The sequence below is a fragment of the Pygocentrus nattereri genome, chromosome 15, assembly GCF_015220715.1.
Source record: "Pygocentrus nattereri isolate fPygNat1 chromosome 15, fPygNat1.pri, whole genome shotgun sequence".
NCBI lineage: Eukaryota > Metazoa > Chordata > Actinopteri > Characiformes > Serrasalmidae > Pygocentrus > Pygocentrus nattereri.
This window is the reverse complement of record NC_051225.1, coordinates 22706105-22724849: the sequence shown is the minus strand read 5'-3', so window position 1 is coordinate 22724849 and position 18745 is coordinate 22706105. Positions and strand designations below refer to the sequence as shown.

Here is an 18745-nt window from a genome sequence, read left to right as displayed (position 1 = left end):
GCTCTTTTGAAGCCTGAAGGATTGCATGTTGCCTGCCAGCTTCTACCTACTTTGTATATTTGTAATCAAGATCAGTGCTTAAAGCCTACATGGTTCCATTGGGGTTTCCTATAGCTGCTCATCCTATGGTGACCTCCCCTTTTTAATCTTGTGACGTTGATGTCTAATTTTGTGACGTTGTATCATTCTTGCTGTCTATGTCTCTTACGTAATTTTTTTGTTGTTGTTTTGGCTGTTTGCTGCTCCAGACTTTTTCCATTCTTGACATCTGTTAATTTTAGTTGGGGTCCAAAGGATGAAAATTAGAGATGCACTGATACCATTTTCCCCTTCTAATACCAATACCATATCTTTAAGGCCATACCAATACCAATAATAACTCTACCTAACCTGACTAACCTATCAGCCTAATATTAGCCTATCAGCCTAACCAATATAATATAATATAACCTAATATTCACACAAATACATTTTTAAAATATTTTATTTTGGTGAAATTTGTGTTTTGCGTTCTATGTCACAAATAAAATATACTCAGCTTAACTGAATAGCATTTACTTGCTGGATTATACATATTAGATGCTTAAGAAAATTTATTTTTGTTTATTTACTAAACATATTTCATATTAAGATAAGATAATCCTTTATTAGTCCCACAGCTGGGAAATTGACAGTATTAAAGCAGCAGCAGAGTAACAGGAGTAAGGCACTCAGTAATAGAAATGGGAAACAGTATAAACCTTATCAACATTATAAATAATAAAAATTAAAGCTAAATCTCTAGACTATTTACAGTTAAATAAGGATAATAATAAAATAAGAGTTGCATATAAATCTGTATTGCACTTAGGAACATAGGAACATATTGCACAATGAAAAAATGCTCGCATTCAGTATGTGTGTGTATTGTGTGTGTGTATATATTGTGTGTGTGTGTGGTCTACTGGGAGCAGTGCTGGTTGAACAGTCTCACAGCAGCAGGAAGGAAGGACCTGCAATAGCGCTCCTTCACCACACTTGGGGTGAAGGAGCTGGTCACTGAAGGAACTGCCCAGGGCTACCATATTCACTCTTACATTAAGAAATTAATATTAAGGACTGTGTTTAACAACTTAAGCAAATATAACATATTTGTATTGTGCAAATAGTTCAAACCAGAACTGAATAATATATAGTTAAACCTGTGGTGTGTACATGTAAGTATGCAGCAGCTTCTCTGTCACAGTTAAAATGGTGCTGAATGTTGTTTCGTATCTGAATCTTTTGAGTCTCTTGCCTCGTGCGTCTCCCGTTCACTCACTCCTACATCGCCGAGTGTCAGACTCTGCTGGAGTTATAAATATCACTGTCTTTCTCAGTGTCAGTAGCAGCGACTTTCAGCATTTTTTCTGCTTGGTTGAAGCAATGTGCTGAGACGCTACTGCTGAGTGATACAGATGACCAATGGAGGTATGTTAGTGGACACACAGGCCCGGCTTACAAGCATGGTTAAAGGCTAAATCAAGGCTAAGACTATTATTACTGGTATCGTTGATACTAATACTGTGTTTAAGTCATTCGATGGCAAAACCGACGAGAAATCTATATGAATTCAGCACGAAACACTGAAATAATGGCTGATGGGAAAAACTGCCTATATCATAAAAAATAAAGTAACAAGTATCTGATTGGATGTCAACCCATGTTTAATAAGTTATGTTTGATTATGTTTATTTGGTAATACTTGATTCATTGTACTCTGAAGCCATGAAATTGAGCTCAAAATGAGAATAAACCACAAAATGATTGTCCATGCATTCTGTATTTACCTAAAACATGGTAAACATTAACCATGAAATAATATAATTCTTCTGCTTGATTTTTTGTTTGAGTTATTTTTAGTAATGTTTAGTATCTTTGCAGATGCTGAAGTATTAACATTTATTTGAAACAATTATTTTTCCAGTTTAAATTGCAAAATGTGTTGTCATCTGTCCCTATAATTTTTAAAATGTACCATTCTAAATGTACTTTTAATAATAAATCTTGGACTGACCCCATGGTTTGCAAAATTAGTCTTTTAGCAATTTTATATTTCTGATCAAGTTTGATAAAATACTGATGCTTTCATATGTCACAAAAAAGATGTGTCTGTGGTGTTACCAATGTTAAATTTAAGTTTTACATAAAATAGAAGCATGAATGTAATATTCATAATTTTCTAAACAGAATGTGACTTAATGGTCTAAAGTGACAATGGACTATTGTGTTGTCCTCACTGCAGTGTAGCGACTGAAGCTATCCAACAAGTTAAACTCTGATGCAAAAACCAGGAGTCTGTACTGTAGTTAACATTTCACTGTCGTTTACTGAAGAATCCAGTATTACATGGCAGAGTGAAAACTGCAACAAAACAAGGTTTGACTGTTTTTAACATAAAGTTCAGCTTCACATGAAGTCTCATGAAATAACCTAATACTTGTAAATAAAAACGATCTTTTAAACTATTTATTACCTTCTCTTTCAACTTTAAACTTAACTTTAATTTTACTTACGACGTTGCTTCTACCATCGTTCACGGTCAGGAATTCTTAAGTAGAAACTATTTTCAACAGATAGAAACTGAGTGGGAAGTAACTGATGAGGCAAGGCAGGAAGTGGTAAGCAAGTTATGCCAGGAAATGGCATCAAAATAAAAGGTCCTATTATTTCTCAATGTGTCATTATAAAAGTCTCTATACATATCGCCCTAATGTCGACACTGTGACCACTGTGAGGTCCCTACACTAGCATGAACATTAAACTCAACTAAGAACTACAACTGAATCATCAGTCCTTGCGAAGAAGCAAAACAGTTTCGGTCACTGGTCTAAGGTAAGTCTTTGATTGTCCTTGGTTTGCTGTCTTTAATTCCACCTTACGGACTCTTCCATCTGGTCCTGGAATAGCCTTTGTGACCACTGCCAAAGGCCAGTTGTTGCGTGCAGCTTGGTTGTCTTTGAGGAGGACGATGTCACCGTCTTGCAGGTTCTGATGGGACCTTGTCCATTTCTTGCGGCTTTGTAAGGTCGACATGTACACTTGTCTCCAACGGTTCCAGAACAAGTTGGATAATGTTCGTACTCGTCTCCACTGCTTAGTGAGGAGGTCTCTGTCTGTGAAGTCACCTGGAGGTGGTGGGAATCTGACTTTCTGCGTTAACAGCTTCGATGGTGTGAGGATGAATGGATTCTCTGGATCATTCGATACTGGAACTAGTGGTCTTGCATTCAGAATTGCTGTCACTTCTGCCATTAGTGTGCACAAAACATCACGAGTTAGGCGAGTGCTGTGTTCATGGAGCATTCTTCGGGCCAACCCAATGAGGCGCTCCCATGAACCCCCCTTGTGTGAGGCATGAGGTGGGTTACACACCCAGGAGCATCCTTGTTGTTGCAGATACCGCTGCACTGTTCTGTCTGGTTGATCTGCACTCAGCCCAAGTTCTTTGCACGCCCCAATGAAATTTGTGCCGCAGTCTGACCTCAGTTGTTTGGCTGGTCCTCTTATGGCAAGGAAACGCCTCAACACGTTTATGCAGCTTGAGGTGTCCATTGAAGTAATCACCTCTATGTGAACTGCTCTGGAGCTCATGCAGCAGAATAGTATGGGCCAGCACTTACTCTCAGGTTACGTCCCTCTGGTGCGTCTGGTGGAGATGTGCCAGGGTCCGAAGACATCCAGGCCCACATATGTGAAGGTTGTAAGGCGCTCTGTGGGCAAATCTTCCATTTGTTGTTCCTGCATCCATCCTCTAAGTCTGCGACAGATGATGCACTTGTGAATAGTTGAGTTAACAAGCCGCTTGCCTCCCAGGATCCAGAGCCCAGCAGCTCGTACACCACCTTCTGTTAAGTGACGGCTCTGATGCTTTACTTGGGCACGGTGGTATCTGGTGAGAAGCAAGGACACGTGGTGTTCTTTTGGGAGAATGACAGGGTTCTTTTGATCAATGGCCACATCCGCATTCTTCAGTCTGCATCCAAGGCAGAGGAGGTCATCCTGCAAGACTGGGTTGAGAGAGCGTAGGCAGCTGTTTAACGGAACTTGCTTTACTTTCTCCAGAGCTTCAATTTAATTTGCGAACGTATTCTTCTGAACAGCTCTGATGACAACTTATCTTGCTTGGGAAAGCTCATCCACTGAGCGAGGTAAGTCACAGTGATGCCACCCCTTACATTTGCCTGTCGGAGTCTTGAAGGGTCTTAAATTAAATTAATTAAATTAAATTAAATTAAGTGACCCTTATTAGTCCCACAATGGGGAAATTTCAACTCCGCATTTAACCCATCCGTGAAGTGAAACACCACATACACACTAGTGAGCACACACACACTAGGGGGCAGTGAGCACACTTGCCCGGAGCGGTGAGCAGCCCAATCCGCAGCGCCCGGGGAGCAGTTGGGGGTTAGGTGTCTTGCTCAAGGACACCTCAGTCATGTGCTGTCGGCTCTGGGGATCGAACCGGCGACCTTCCGGTCACGAGGCTGGATCCCTAACCTCCAGTCCACGAATGCCCCCATATCTTGCTATATGAATCAGGAGTGCGATGGCTCGTTGGAGAGTGTCGAATGTGGAGAACCTTTCAAAGCATTCTGTGCTGAGAACTTTCCCTCGTAGGTCAGTGATGTAGCTCTTCACAACTGGACGGACCTCTGCATCTGACTCTGGTGAGACTAAGCTGAATGACTGAGCAGGGTCTGGCTGAATCGAGGGCTTGCACAGGAAGGTTGGTCCATTGAACCACATTGTCTGTGTGAGGCGTGCTGCTGGAACTGACCATGACGCCAGGTCAGCCGGATTGTCTTCGGTGTTCACATAGTGCTATTGTTCAGGGATGGTAGACTGGTGTATACGCTGGACCCGATTATGGACATATACATAGAACCGTCTGGACTGGTTGTAAATGTAACCAAGGACAACTTTGCTATCAGTGTAGAACTTGGTGGCATCCAGCTTTAGATCCATTTCATCCTGAATCAGCTCAGCCATTTCCACTGCTAAGACTGCTGCACACAGTTCAAGTCTGGGAATGGTCTGGTCTGATTGAGGGGCAAGTTTGGCCTTTGCCATGAAAAATCCAACATCCACTGTGTCTTCTTGGATGGCTTTCAGGTAGGCTACGGTTCCAATGGCCTTTACAGATGCATCACTAAAGACGTGGAGTTCTAGTCGCTCAGCCTTGGTTGGGCAGATGTCTGTGTACATCGTAGGTATATGAAAGAGCCTCAAGTCTTGAAGTGAGTTTCTCCAAGCTTCCCACTTGCCTAACTTATCTTCAGGCAATGGGGTGTCCCACTCCGATGTCTCAGAATTCAACTCCCTGCCTTGGATCGTAACTGGAGCCAGAAACCCTAAAGGGTCAAATACACTGTTCACCATTGAAAGAACCACTCGACGGGTGAATGGTTTGGTGTCGGTTGACACCGAGAAGGTGAATGTGTCGCTTGCTATTTCCCACAGGAGCCCTAAGCTGCGTTGGGTGGGTGACTCATCTCCGCTGAGGTCTACGTCCTGTTTGGCTTGTACGCAGTCCTCACTTGGGAAGGCTTCCAAGACAGCCTGACTGTTTGAGGCAAATTTGTGGAGCCTCAAGTTAGACTCAGCAAGTGAGGCTTGAGTTCTATGGAGCAGCCCAATTGCCTCTGCATCAGCTGGGACAGAACAGAGGCCGTCGTCAACATAAAAGTGCCGTTCGACGAAGTTAACTGTGTCTGTTCCATATTTCTCTGCGCCATCTCTGATGGCTCTTCTGAGCCCATAAATTGCCACTGCAAGAGATGGGCTGTTCCCAAAAACATGAACTTTCATCCTGTAGTCAATGACCTCACTGGCTACGTTGTTGTCCTTAAACCATAAGAATCGCAGGTAGTTTCTGTGCTTTTCGGCCACAAGGAAGCAATAGAACATTTGTTGAATATCCGCCATCACAGCGACCTTGTATTTTCGGAACCGCATGAGCACTCCTAGAAGGGTGTTGTTCAGATCTGGTCCTGTCAGGAGCACATTATTCAAGGAGATCCCAGACTGTTGGGCACTTGAATCAAACACTACCCTGATTTGATCAGGTTTCTGTGGGTGATACACAGCAAAGCTTGGTAAATACCCGCACTCTTCTTCTCTTAGCTCTGGTGACACCTCAGCATGGTTGTTTTTCAGCAGTTTGCCCATAAATTCCACGTATTCCTGTTGCATTTCTGGCTTTCTTCTGAATTGGCTGGAGTGATTGAAACCACTTGAGTGCTTGCTCGCGGTTGTTGGGAAGCTGTTGCCTAGGTTGTCTGAACGGCAATGGAGCAACCCAGCTGTGTGAGTCATTTCTGTAGACTTAGGAAGGTTTCATCTTCGATTGAAGGTGCTAGCTTATTGTCCTGTTTGGTGCAGTCAAATACATTTCAACCCAGACTGTGTTCCTTAGCTCTGGGTGGTAATGCACTGTTTCTAGGAAGTCTGTCATTAAGTTCCTCTTTAATGTGCAAAAGGCTTGTGCATGGCTGGAAGAGTGAGGGCCGATGACAGTTGACCATTGTCGTCCGGAAGGAACTGACGTTCGGCTTGTGTGCTTTCCCTAGACAGACTTCTCCGACCAGCACCCAGCCTAAGTCAAGGCGTTGCACGAAGGGTGCATTGGCGGGGCCATTTATTTGTTCTTGTACTTTGTGTGCTCTGATCGCATCTCTCCCTAGCAGCAAGAGGATTTCAGCTGTGGGGTCCAGCTCTGGGATGTGTTCTGCTACCTTTGACAGGTGAGGCTGATGAAGAGCGACATTTGGTGTGGGAATTTCAGACCGATTATCAGGTAAGTCATTACACTCAGTGAGTGGTGGTAAGGGAATCGTAACTTTTCCATTGAGGGACTCCACGATAAAATCTGATGCCCTTCTGCCAAAAGTTTCCACTATACCAGAACATGTTTTCAGTTGGTAAGGATATGGCTTAGTGTGAATGGCAAACTTGTCAAAGAAACTGCACTTGGCCAACGATCGGTTGCTCTGGTCGTCTAACACGATGTAGGCCTTGAATCTCACTGGTGTCGTTTACCTTTTCTCCCTCCCCGCCATGCTGTGGCGAGGTCAGAGGAGTCGTGGGTTGCGGTGCTGGTCCCGGGTGCATAGCTGAGACATGTAGGGTGCTGTCACACTCTAAACACTACACAATTGTAGTGCAGTCCTTTGCCATGTGGTTGGTTGAGATACAGCACTTAAAGCAGATTCCATTTTCTTTCAGGAATGCCTTTCTGTTGTCAAGAGTTTTGGCTCTGAAGGCTTTGCACTTCTTCAGTGGGTGGGGTTTGGCATGTATTGGGCAGATCTTACTCGGATCACTGGAGACATTATGCTCTGCGGCAGTGACATTGATCTTGTTAACTGCAATGGGTTTCTTGATGGTTTTAGGAAAGGCACTTTCAGCTCTGACAGATGATGTTTTAGTGGTATTCAAAAATGCAAAGCTGGGGTCATTTCTTTTCTTAGCCTCATAACATATGAATTTCGTGAAGTAATCAAATGGTGGGAACCGTCCTCCATTTGCTTCTTTATACTTAGAACCGGTCACTATAGGTTCAATTCCGCGCGTCCAGGTAGGACAGGCCTGGTAAGTAACTATCTTCCTTAGCACACTGCACTTCCATAAGCAGGTCAGCCAGCTCTCGTAGCTTCAGATTTTCCTTGGCTGAGACTCTGGGAAATGCATCCACTCGGGTAAAGAGGGCCTTTTCAATGACCTCTGGGGCTGCATAACACTTCCGAAGATGTTCCCAGGCTTTCACCAGTGCTAATTGTGGACTTGCTATGTGCACTGCACGGAGACGTTTCACCTGGTTGCTGGATTCTTTTCCAAGCCATCGTGTCATCAAGTCCAATTCTTCAGTGGCTGTGAGACCAAGTCCTTGAATGGCATTTTTGATTGACGACAGCCAAGCACGATAATTTTCAGGTTTATCATCAAACTCGTACAAACTTGTATTCACTAGGTCACGCCGTGCTAAATGTTGTGCCAGTTGTTCAGTTACAGGCATACTTTGAGCGTTTGTCGGCTGGGGGTTGAAGGATGGAGCCCCAATATTCAAGTCACTGATTTGCGAAGTGAGAGTCTTGGGAATAACACGGGCCCTTCTCTGGTAAATGGATTCTGGCTGACTGACTATTTGGCTGCTGGTGGTGCATAGTCTAAGTCATAGTCTGTAAAATCCACATTGTTTGTGCTGTCGTATGAAAAACCCAGCGGCTGATGATGTGAAACAAAGGGGTTATTCGGGCTATAACTGAGAGTGGCATAGGTAGTTGGTTGAGTTGGTGGCGGACTAGCCTTCATGGCTGTTCTTTGGACAGAGTTAGTGGAATGGAAGTGAGTTTGGATATATTCGCTTGTTCATTCAAGTTTGCTTTGTTCTGTTGAATTTGTTTCATCTAGCACAATATAATTGTTGCTCCCTGTAACTCCTGACTCCTAGACAGCTGCTACGGCTTCAGCTTCTGCTGCTTCATGGCAGATAGCTAGTGTTTCAATCTTAGTCTCTTTTTTAACTTTTTCAGTCCCAGCTTTGGCTTCTTGCTCAGCATATTCGGCACGCACTTTAGCAGCTGCTGCTTTTGCTCGTGCGTGAAGTAAAGCATTGGTTGATGAGGCAGATGAATGAAAGCTGCTTCTACTTTCTCCTGATTTATTAGATCTAGTTTCCATTTTGACTCGATGTTCAATGCTAACTTCTCAGTCTTTTCACTGTATTGTCTCTATACATATCGCCCTAATGGCGACACAACTATATTTTAGAAGTTTAGAATAACTCAGATGTGAACAGTTTTGTCAGAGGTTGGATGGTCAGTGGTGTAACTTTACTAGCATTGTTCAAAATGAAAGACAGTATTTTATGCTTAAATTATACTTAATAATCCATACCACATTTGCCACCGCAATGGTAGAAAGACCCATGCACTACTAATGTGCTGGTGCATTTTTTCTATTCCAAGTTGCAAAACCTTTATATTATGGATGTCTTGATCCAGTTTGTTGGACTTGACCTAAATTCTTGATTCCTGATCCAATACTTCTGTGTTTGTAGATAATACAGCTGCTCACTGCCTACTTTAAGTACATCTAATTTAGTAAAACTAATTCAATTCATGGAAATAGTCCTTTAAATGTTGAAATGTATTTATTTTTTAATCTAAATAGGCCTTACATTAACAAAAATAATAGAACACTCCAAAATGTAATTTCTGGTACAGTTCTATGTACTCTAACAGCTGAACTAAAATGTCATCCATTGCTTTTACTAATACTTGCTTGTCCCAAAGAATTCACAAACCCACTGCTTGTCTGTTTCCTAAGTGTTCAACATCCTCTCAACTGCTTGGCTATATGAGGTCCATGAAACTGATTAGCATGCAATACTACACATTTTAAGTAAAAACTGGAATCAATTCAATGTGTGGTAAGGCTAAGTAATGACAATGGGCAAACATCCAAACTCAAAATATCAATAAAAGGGATGCAGTCAGGTCTACAATGCAGTCTCACAGGTGGTCACAAACTTTATTGAAAACCTCTGGCTTGCCAGGGTCGAAAAAAAATGTAGTGTTGAGAGCAAAGAACATGCCATGGCTTCACAAACTCAAGAAGACAGTGAAAACCTGATGGCTTGTCAGCAAAAGCAACGACGGCAACCAGCATCTCTTGCTATTTGAAAATATTCTTCATTTTGTTTTTGTTGCTTCAGTGCAGCTGAGTGACCTGTGTATTCTTTCACTTGTTTTCTTTTCAGATGCTTTATCATTTTGGTTGTGTTGAAAACAGCTCTGTTGTGAAATGCTGGCTTTGCATATTGTGCATGTGGCTGTTGTGCTGTTTTTTGTCCACTTTGAAATAGCTCCATATTTCAGACAATTTACAGCATGTTAACATTTGAATATATGCCTCCCTGCCAGGCCTAGGTTTTTTTTAGCATTAACTGTTTTAAAGAAAGTCTTCAAGAAAAACCACAAATGAAATAGTTACCAAACATTTTTTGAAAACTACTTCATGCACTACAGGCATTCATGAGCTTCTTCTGGTATAGATTCATGCTGACTTGCATGCTAATAGTGCTCCCTGAAGGAGAGACTCCAGACTGCAAGAGATTTCCAAAGCTATGTACACATGCTTTACATACACTATATTGCCAAAAGTATTCGATCAAGTGACATCCCATTCTTAATCCATAGGGTTTAATATGATGTCGGATCACCCTATGCAGTTATAACAGCTTCAACTCTTCTGTGAAGGGTTTCCACAAGGGTTAGGAGTGTGTTTATGGGAATTTTTGACCGTTCTTCCAGAAACACATTTGTGAGGTCAAACACTGATGTTGGACAAGAAGGCCTGGCTCACAGCCTCTGCTCTAATTCATCCAAAAAGTGTTCTATCAGGTTGAGGTCAGGACTCTGTGCAGGCTGGTCAAGTTCATCCACACCAAACTCACTCACTCATGTCTTTATGGACCTTGCTTTGTGCACTGGTTCATGTACATGTTGGAACAGGAAGGGGCCGTCCGACTCTTGGCTCAATGCAGTCAGACAAGTACCGTTCTCCTGGTGACCGCCAAACCCAGACGCGTCCATCAGATTGCCAGAAGGAGAAACGTGATTTTGAAACGTGAAACATGAGTCCAGTGGCGGTGATTGACTCTGCAGGAAGTTGCCTCAGCATCCGCTGACCCTGTGCTGTCATGAATTCAATTATTTAGACGGGTGAGTGAATATTTATATATAGCGTATTTGTAAAAGTGGCAGTTTTCATAATTCTGCCAACCACTAGGACACTAGATATTACTTTCTCTCTCTCTCTCTTTAGCTCAGTTGTTTTGCTGCAGTGAGTCACAGTAGAGTTCCAAAGTGAGTTGGCATTTATTTTCGGTTCAATGCATTTAAGTCACAGTTAATGTCAATTAAAATGAGATCATAACAAACCTATCTCTCACTCTTTTGTGCTCTCTCTATCTCTGATAAACAGAAAGGAACTCACTATTCTGGCACATGCACCCTAATTTTCCCAATGAACCCCAATTTCCCAGCATACTTATCAAGCTTCATAGTGATAAATTAGTCATCACTAGTTTCTCTTCATTCAGTTTGTTTCCCAACACAGCAATTATGACCTTTTATGCATCTCTGTCAGGTTGCTCGTCTAGGCTTACTCACTTCCACCATTTGCGGAAAATGTTCATTTTTGGCCTAGGCGTATATAGAGAGCCATGGAGTAAAACAACATTGTCAATGTTTGACCTAATATAGCAGATACCCCATCCATCAAAATCGGCCTTGATACTGATACTGCAGAACTGATCACCCCTACTAAATTCAGTACTACACTTCGTGTACTGTAAAAAAAATCTTTCAAGTATCACAATTTTATATATTTGCCATCTCATCCACCCTTAATGCAGACTCCATCACAGAAGGTGTAGAACATGTGAAATCACATCATTTTAATCTTGCTCATTGTATAGCTTACCTGCCAGGGTACAGTTCACATGTGTGTGCTCCAGTGGACCACTACCATCTGGGTCAACCGTGAAGATTCCTGCAGGGCTTCCTGTTTTCCTGTAGGCTTCACATGATCGCTCATATATTGCTGCAAAAGGCCAAAAATGGAAGACAATAAGAGAGGTAAATAACATAAATTCAGTGGAAGCATTATGAAGGGTTGGAAAATGGGATCATTCTGACCCATGCTATTGCCTGGCTTACTGAAGGCTTGCCCTATAGGTGATGACTGCAACAGTAAGGTTTCCACAACAGCATTGTTTCCATTACAATTGACCATGTAATGAAACAGAACAAGACTCTGAATATATTTCTTGTCCTATTACATAATTCTGACAAATAGCTTCAAGTTTACAAATCATATAAATAAATAGGAATCATTAAATACTAATAATCTCTTCTATAACTATGTTTTATCAGCTGTCTGTAAAGCACTTTGAGCTGCCACCAGCATGAAAAATTCTCTATATAAAATATTAACAACAACAACAACAACAACAATAATAATAATAATTAAGTTTGACTTAAATATGGCCATACTTATACATATCCTTATATGGATGAGTAACAAATCGATGTTTGTTAAACAATCTATTTAGTGAACAGTGGTAATTACTATTTGTATGGATCTGTTTGTCATGAGAGAACAGCCCTCTGTGTAGTGAGATGGCTAATTGACTGCACACATTGGCTGCCTGAGTCGATATTGCATGGCAGGTTCTGTAAGCTGTGATTTCTCGTTTTTCCTCTCTCTATCTCTCTCTCTCTTTCTGTCACTCAATGTAACAAGTGTAACAGATGGACTGCGTCGCGCCTCTTTCCTCAGGGGGCCGTGTGGTCAGAGACGTATGATGAGAACGAGCATGTAGCGTTGAAAAAAAGAGCACAAACTGTTCTGGATATTTTGCAGATTATAGTATGTATGTGCGATAAATAACTGGTCTAACCTGTACACTGAGCTAAACTGGCAAATTTCAGTACAATATTGCCTATTAATGACAAATTCTACTCACTGGTAGATCTGCCAACTCCTTGGCTCAAAAATGGTCACATAACATTTCAGTAGGTGGCTACAATCTTGCTGCAGCAAACAAAATTTCACACCCATGGATGAATCTTGGGCCAGTAAACGAGATTCTTTTGCTCCGTCGGTTGTGCAGTGTGACAGGGTCAGGGTCAGATGATTAAGTTGCCGTGCAAGCTTTCCAGCGGCTGAAACTGTGCACTGTTTGTTGAGCTTGACAGCACAAAAGTCTGTGGATATTCTTTTAATGCCAAGGTGGAGAAGAGGTGTGCAGGGCTCACTGAAGTAATGCGCTGATTTGTAAATGTGTACATCATATATATATGAATAAAATATGTCAAGACAATAATTGTCAAAAATAAGTAAGAAAAGACTGTATTCAAGTAAACTGATATTGCAATTTAGGCAATCCTGATTTCTTTAAGGATGATGATTTGAGACCTTATTAGCCCTTTTCCCACCTGAAGCTTGCACTCTTTGGGCTAAATAAACACATGACAAAGATTAGCACATTTTCTGTACTTTCTATCGGCCAAACTTACAATATAAACAATTATTTGCTCCCTTATGGGCAAAACTGGCACTTGCAGTTCTTAAAAAGCCCATCCAACAGTCTTTCATTTATTTTAATACTCATCTGGTTTTATGTACCAAATCTGACCATAATTCATGTATGCAAGATCATTTTAGAGCCTCTCTTTATTAATTAGAATTAAAAAGGCTGTTTTTGTGACTGTGCCTATAAGACCATAAGCTAAGTGAGCTGTCTTGACAGGCTGTCCTGAACTCTCCCTCTTTAAAAAAACAAACAGAGCTGAAACAATCCTTAGAACTTTAATATGAATGAGTGGGGCTAAACTGTTGTAGGCTGAATATGTGTACTGTATATGTAAAAAAGTTAGTTTTTGTGACATCACAGAAACACTGAATTTAAAATTGAAACTTGGTTTTCAGTCCTTACATAATACCAATTACATAATATTACAATTCCTTTCTAAAAAATAAAAATAAAAGCAAGGGAAATTTCATCAACATGGACCTTTTATGTAAAAAAGTCAGGTGACTATTTAAATAACACAAATTCATAAAGTGCCTCATATCATGTCAAAAAACTACAGCTCAGATTGGTCACTTAATGAAAGCTGCAGGTGAGCTGTCCATGTTATCCTGGCATGGCTTTGTGAGGAGGAGTGAACTGTTTTCACAGCAGGGGGTTCTCATCCTGCTCATCATTGCTCGCTAGCAGCTCATCGGTGAGTCACAACATTTCACACACAAAAAGCCAACAGCATCTTAGTAAATCTGATAACAGTTGATATTGATAACAGAGGGAAAATATTTAATTTTAAAATATTCATTAAAATATCCAAAGTGATTTCCATCTTCCCAGTAGAATGACAAAGGGTGGTCTGAAGAAGGAGGCTAGAGAATGACTTACTCCAACTGTGCATAAAAAAAAATCTACATGTTGGGTCTACAAGGTGGGTGGTCAGTATGTGTCCACACCATTTAAAACTCAGAAACGCTCCTGTACTCAATACCTGTACTCATACCAGCACCACAAACATTGCTGTTTAACATGCCAGTGTGACTGTTGTACTGAGAATAATCAACCACACAAAAAATATCTAGCCAGTGGTGGTCCTGTGGTGGACCCTTTAAATGGAAACAGGGTGACTAAAAATTGTGCAGCAACATTTACTGGCAAGATTATTCCAGTTTATTTTAAATGTAACATGTATTAATGCATTTAATGTATGTAATGTTCGTTTAACTGCAAATCATTCAGCACTTGAAAAGTTTGAGACTCATGGAGAACTCACGGTTATGACAGGTAGCTCCTGTGTAGCCTGTTCCTGAGCAGTTACAAAGGAAATTGTCCCACGACTGGTAGCACACTCCACCATGTTCACAGAAATTGGGAACACACCTGATAACCAAGAAAAATACTGTATTTAAGACGTTCATGTACTGACATGATCTAAGAGTGAATGCTGAAGTGCTACTTCAATGCATTAGAACGAGAACTTCCTGTAGGCCAAATAAGGCAGGAATGTCAGTGATGTCTCAACATTAATTCATGATAAATAACATGTTAACACTGAGTGGTCATTGGGTGTTTGGCCTGTTTAACCCAAAAAAGAGTATGAACTGAGGTGTCCTGTGAACTACGTTTACTGTGAATCAAAAACAGCAATGCTGGTAAAACATACATGAGTGTCACTCAGACACAGAACATCTTTAGATGGAGAGATGTTTTTTAGGTTTAATCAGGTGTGCATGTGGCTCTTTTACTGCCCTGTTGCAGCACCACAGCAGAATTAGATTTGCAAGTAAAAATAAAATAATCCTCTTGTACAGTAAAATAAAGCTCTGCTGATCGTTCAACACAGTTTTAACACTAAATGGTCTTAACCACTGTTATTGTAGACTATAATGAGTGATTGTAGACTATAACTGCTATTTCACCAACCTTTAACCCTGAATATTGGCATGCAGACTGCTGGTCACCATAGCAATACAGACAACAATCTCACCTAGCTAGTAGCTACCAAAATGGCAAAGAGAAAGATTTAAGATGAACATCAAAAATTTGGAGACAAATGGACTTATTTGTGTTTACAGGCTCTTCAGCTGGTTTCTTTACATGTTTAATGTACAGTAAGAAACTGTCAAACACTAAAAAGTCACAAAGCTGAAGTCAGCTTCTCATTTGCCAGCTTCCTGTTTGAATTTGTTCCACATTAAATGGTGCTGCAGTTACATTCTGGCACAATTTAAATGGAATGAGAAAGTTCAAAGAAGAAGCTGACGAATGAGAAGCGACTTCAGCCTCATAAAAAGTGGGACGTTGAGAGACGTTTCACAACAAACTGTTCTACTTTTGTGGAAAAGTTTCCCACCGGAGTTGTGATAAAAGCAGCTACAGCTACAGCTTAAAGTAGAGCAAAGTTAGTGTGAGTTTTTGTTTATATTATATTTTTAGCCTTTACTAACACATCAGCACATACTGACTCATATTTACTCCCAAAATGGTAAAGTGGATATTAAGTGTTGCGGTTCCCAAGGTGGTTTGAGTTTTGTTGAAGGGACGAAATAGCTCTTCTTAACATCTGGCTTGGCGACCTCTGTGCTAGACCTACTAAACTAGCTAGCAAGCTAACATTAAAAACATGCTACGGCATTTTAATCTGGAGGAAAACACACAAACATACACATAAATCTCACAGTATTAAATAATATAATATAAAACCGCTTCAGCATGTATGAACACTTTTCACACCTGTGGAATTTTTCCAAGAGAGACATTGTGTGTTTGTTGGAGCAGTTTTCATATTCAGAGAGGAACAGGCTTGACAAGTCCACATTAAAAGTAAGCTACTGATGCTCCTTGCTTTGGCACTAAAAGGCTGAGCGGCACTGATTTAAAAAAAAAAAATTACTATGCTAATTATTATGCTATTATAATAAATAGTTAAAAGTATGTAAAGTTTTAGCCTGATGTCAGGAATGCCAAAACTAAAAAAAAAAACAACAACAATACCTTTAACACTGCTGATTATCAACATTGTTATAATGGGGCTCTAATCCTGACCTGTCTCGAATGCTGCAGATGTCAAAGCTGAGCTGGCTGAAGTTTGCTGGTCTGTCCTGCTGAATCCTGCCGAGGTTCACAGGCTGGTTGTTGATGAAGATCAGACGTAGGCATCCCTGATAACCTGCGTGCGGTTTCTCACAAGATCCCTCAAAGCCAAGGCCATTCTGTGATGCAGGGCAGCCTAAAACAAGACAATGCCAACATTTAAGCCCTTAAATGAGGAAAAAAGGCACAGTTGATGAATAAATCCAGTCCTGAGAAAATAACTTTCACACACAAAGCAGCTTATTTGATTATTAGCAGAATTACATTGTCCTTAAGTCAGATAGTGCACTGAGGGATTTAGAGCTCTTAGTTGAGACACTGAAGGTTGGAGAAAGATTACAGCAAATAGCTTTAAGTTATTTACAATAGTAATTACCGTGCTCCTTAATGAAGACTGGTATAGACAAAATGAACCAGAACCAGAACTTCCTGGAAGCCAGAAAGCTAAGAGGTAAGTAGGAAACATTAACGGCTGATAAATAACATGAGAACATTGAGTAAAAATGGGCTTTTTGGCCTTTGTGACCTTTGTAATCTAACTTTCACAACTAGAGAGTACAAATTTAAGACTTAAGGGGGCATCTAAGGTGCAGTTCTGAGGTGAGTAGTTACTCCCTTTTGTTGCCAGCAGCCAGTAGGTCAGGGCAATTTGTCAAACCAGGAACTGGCAGTCAAAAACAAAATATTAAAATTGGTCCCTATTTTTGTATTTTTGTGCATGAAAACTCTTTAAAGCAATAAAGTAATGAAATTTCTACACAATATAACAAGATAATTGGCCCGTTTAAAAAAAACAAAAACAAAAGGAACAAGAACAAAAGGACTTTGAAAACAGAAAGAAAACAGACTGATCCCTGTGACTTAATTTGATACTTTATTACACAACATGATCTTTACATGAACATTTCTTTACAATTAACAACGAGTAATGAAAGTATCAATGAATATTGTTGATTTTAATCCAAGTAATGTAAGGACATTTTTATTGGGCCATTTGTCATGAAATTGTCATGTATTTTAAAGAGCAACTGACATCAAAGATGTAAAAAAATAAACAGAAAATTGGAAAATTCGTTTTGATTTTTATGAGATTATTTTTGCAGGTGGGGTAATACAATATATGATGTTACCACAGGACCTCTGTAATGTTAATAACTGATTCATCCAGGATAAGAAAGCTCAGTATGGATTAGTGATAGGAGTGTTAAAGAAAACAATTTATCCCCCCAAACACTGAAGAAGACACACCTCCCTCACCTTTGCATTTATTTAACCATGCTTGTCCACTTGATTTGAACCACAGAGAATATAAATAACTGATTCTTCCAGCGCTTTCATGTTTTCTTGAAAATGTACCTCCCAAGAACACAGTTGTCCTCTGCAGGCTCTCTGTCAAACGAATGATCTCCATGACCACTGGCTTCTGATTGTCCACAGACAGGTAGACCTGTTGAGCTTTGACCTCCACTGTTACCGAGTGCCACTGTCCATCACATAAACTCTGACCTAGTGAAGAGAAAAAAAACACAAACACTGGGCAGAAAATCAGAAATGGATGATCATGGTTTAGATTAGCTTAGACTGGTTCGTTTAGCTCTTCTTGACTCAGACGGCTCAACCAAGTTGAGAGCAGACAGCGGCGGTTCAGATCCTCATAGGATTAAGTCAAAGAGTTGTAATCCTGCAGTCTAGAGCGCTGCAGTGGCTTACAGCATGTGTAGCTGGAGGGGGAACGAGAAAGGGATTAAATGTAACTCCAGATTTTGATTAGTTGAAGTGCACACTGAGTGCAGAAATAGTTTGCTTACTGAACGTGTCTACAAGCAGAAGCAACCCCCATTACTGTCAAGCAAACTTCTATGAATATCCAAGTGTGTAGTTTGCTTTCAGAAGTGTGTAAGTATGTATGCGCATGTTTGAAGATGAATGTCTGATGGTGGGCTTCACTATGAAGCTGGTGCCCACCATCAGAAATATGGAAATGTCTGATGATGTATCAAAAGGTTGGAGAAAGTTTTGAAAAACTGCAACTGCTTTGGGGGTATTTTTTTGTAGGTGGGCTGTTTGAAATGTCTTTTTTTTTTTGTTTCCTAGCAGTGTCATCAGCTAGCTTGCTTTCTTCTGCACAGTGAAGGTGTGCATGCTCACAGAGCCCCACAGCACTTTCTATATGGCCCCTAAAAATCTACTCCAAACTAACTATGGTTGTGGATGTTAAAAGCATCCTCCCATGTTTTGGGGCCTTTTAAGAAAGGGATTTTTCAAAAACCAACATCATCACAAGTGCTTCAGTGCTCAGCTTCACCGGTATACTGACCACCTACTCCAATGTTAACCCACCTCCTCATTCCACATCTGTCACCTAGCTGACAAAAAAAATCTGATTTATCTATTTGTACTGTGACTTCAGATTGCAAAGTATTTTGTTTACATATACATGCTGAGTGTCGATGTCCATCCTTTACATATAATTCCTTTTCCCAATATGTTAAATTCAATAAAAAACTGTGCAGAAGTGTGCACAGTGTGTAAAAAGTA

The 18745-nt window shown here is 40.6% G+C and overlaps 1 protein-coding gene across 1 annotated transcript in view; it reads right to left on the bottom strand.

Annotated features, from left to right (window-relative positions):
* cntnap5l (contactin associated protein family member 5 like) overlaps positions 1 to 18745 on the bottom strand; it is a 212117-nt gene that overhangs the window by 54372 nt on the left and 139000 nt on the right. The window contains exons 9-12 of the mRNA XM_017718593.2: positions 17564 to 17713; positions 16160 to 16343; positions 14388 to 14494; positions 11509 to 11628 (exon numbers count right to left, since the gene is read on the bottom strand). Coding sequence (XP_017574082.1) covers positions 11509 to 11628; positions 14388 to 14494; positions 16160 to 16343; positions 17564 to 17713 — 561 coding nt within the window. The remainder of the gene's footprint in view (positions 1 to 11508; positions 11629 to 14387; positions 14495 to 16159; positions 16344 to 17563; positions 17714 to 18745) is intronic.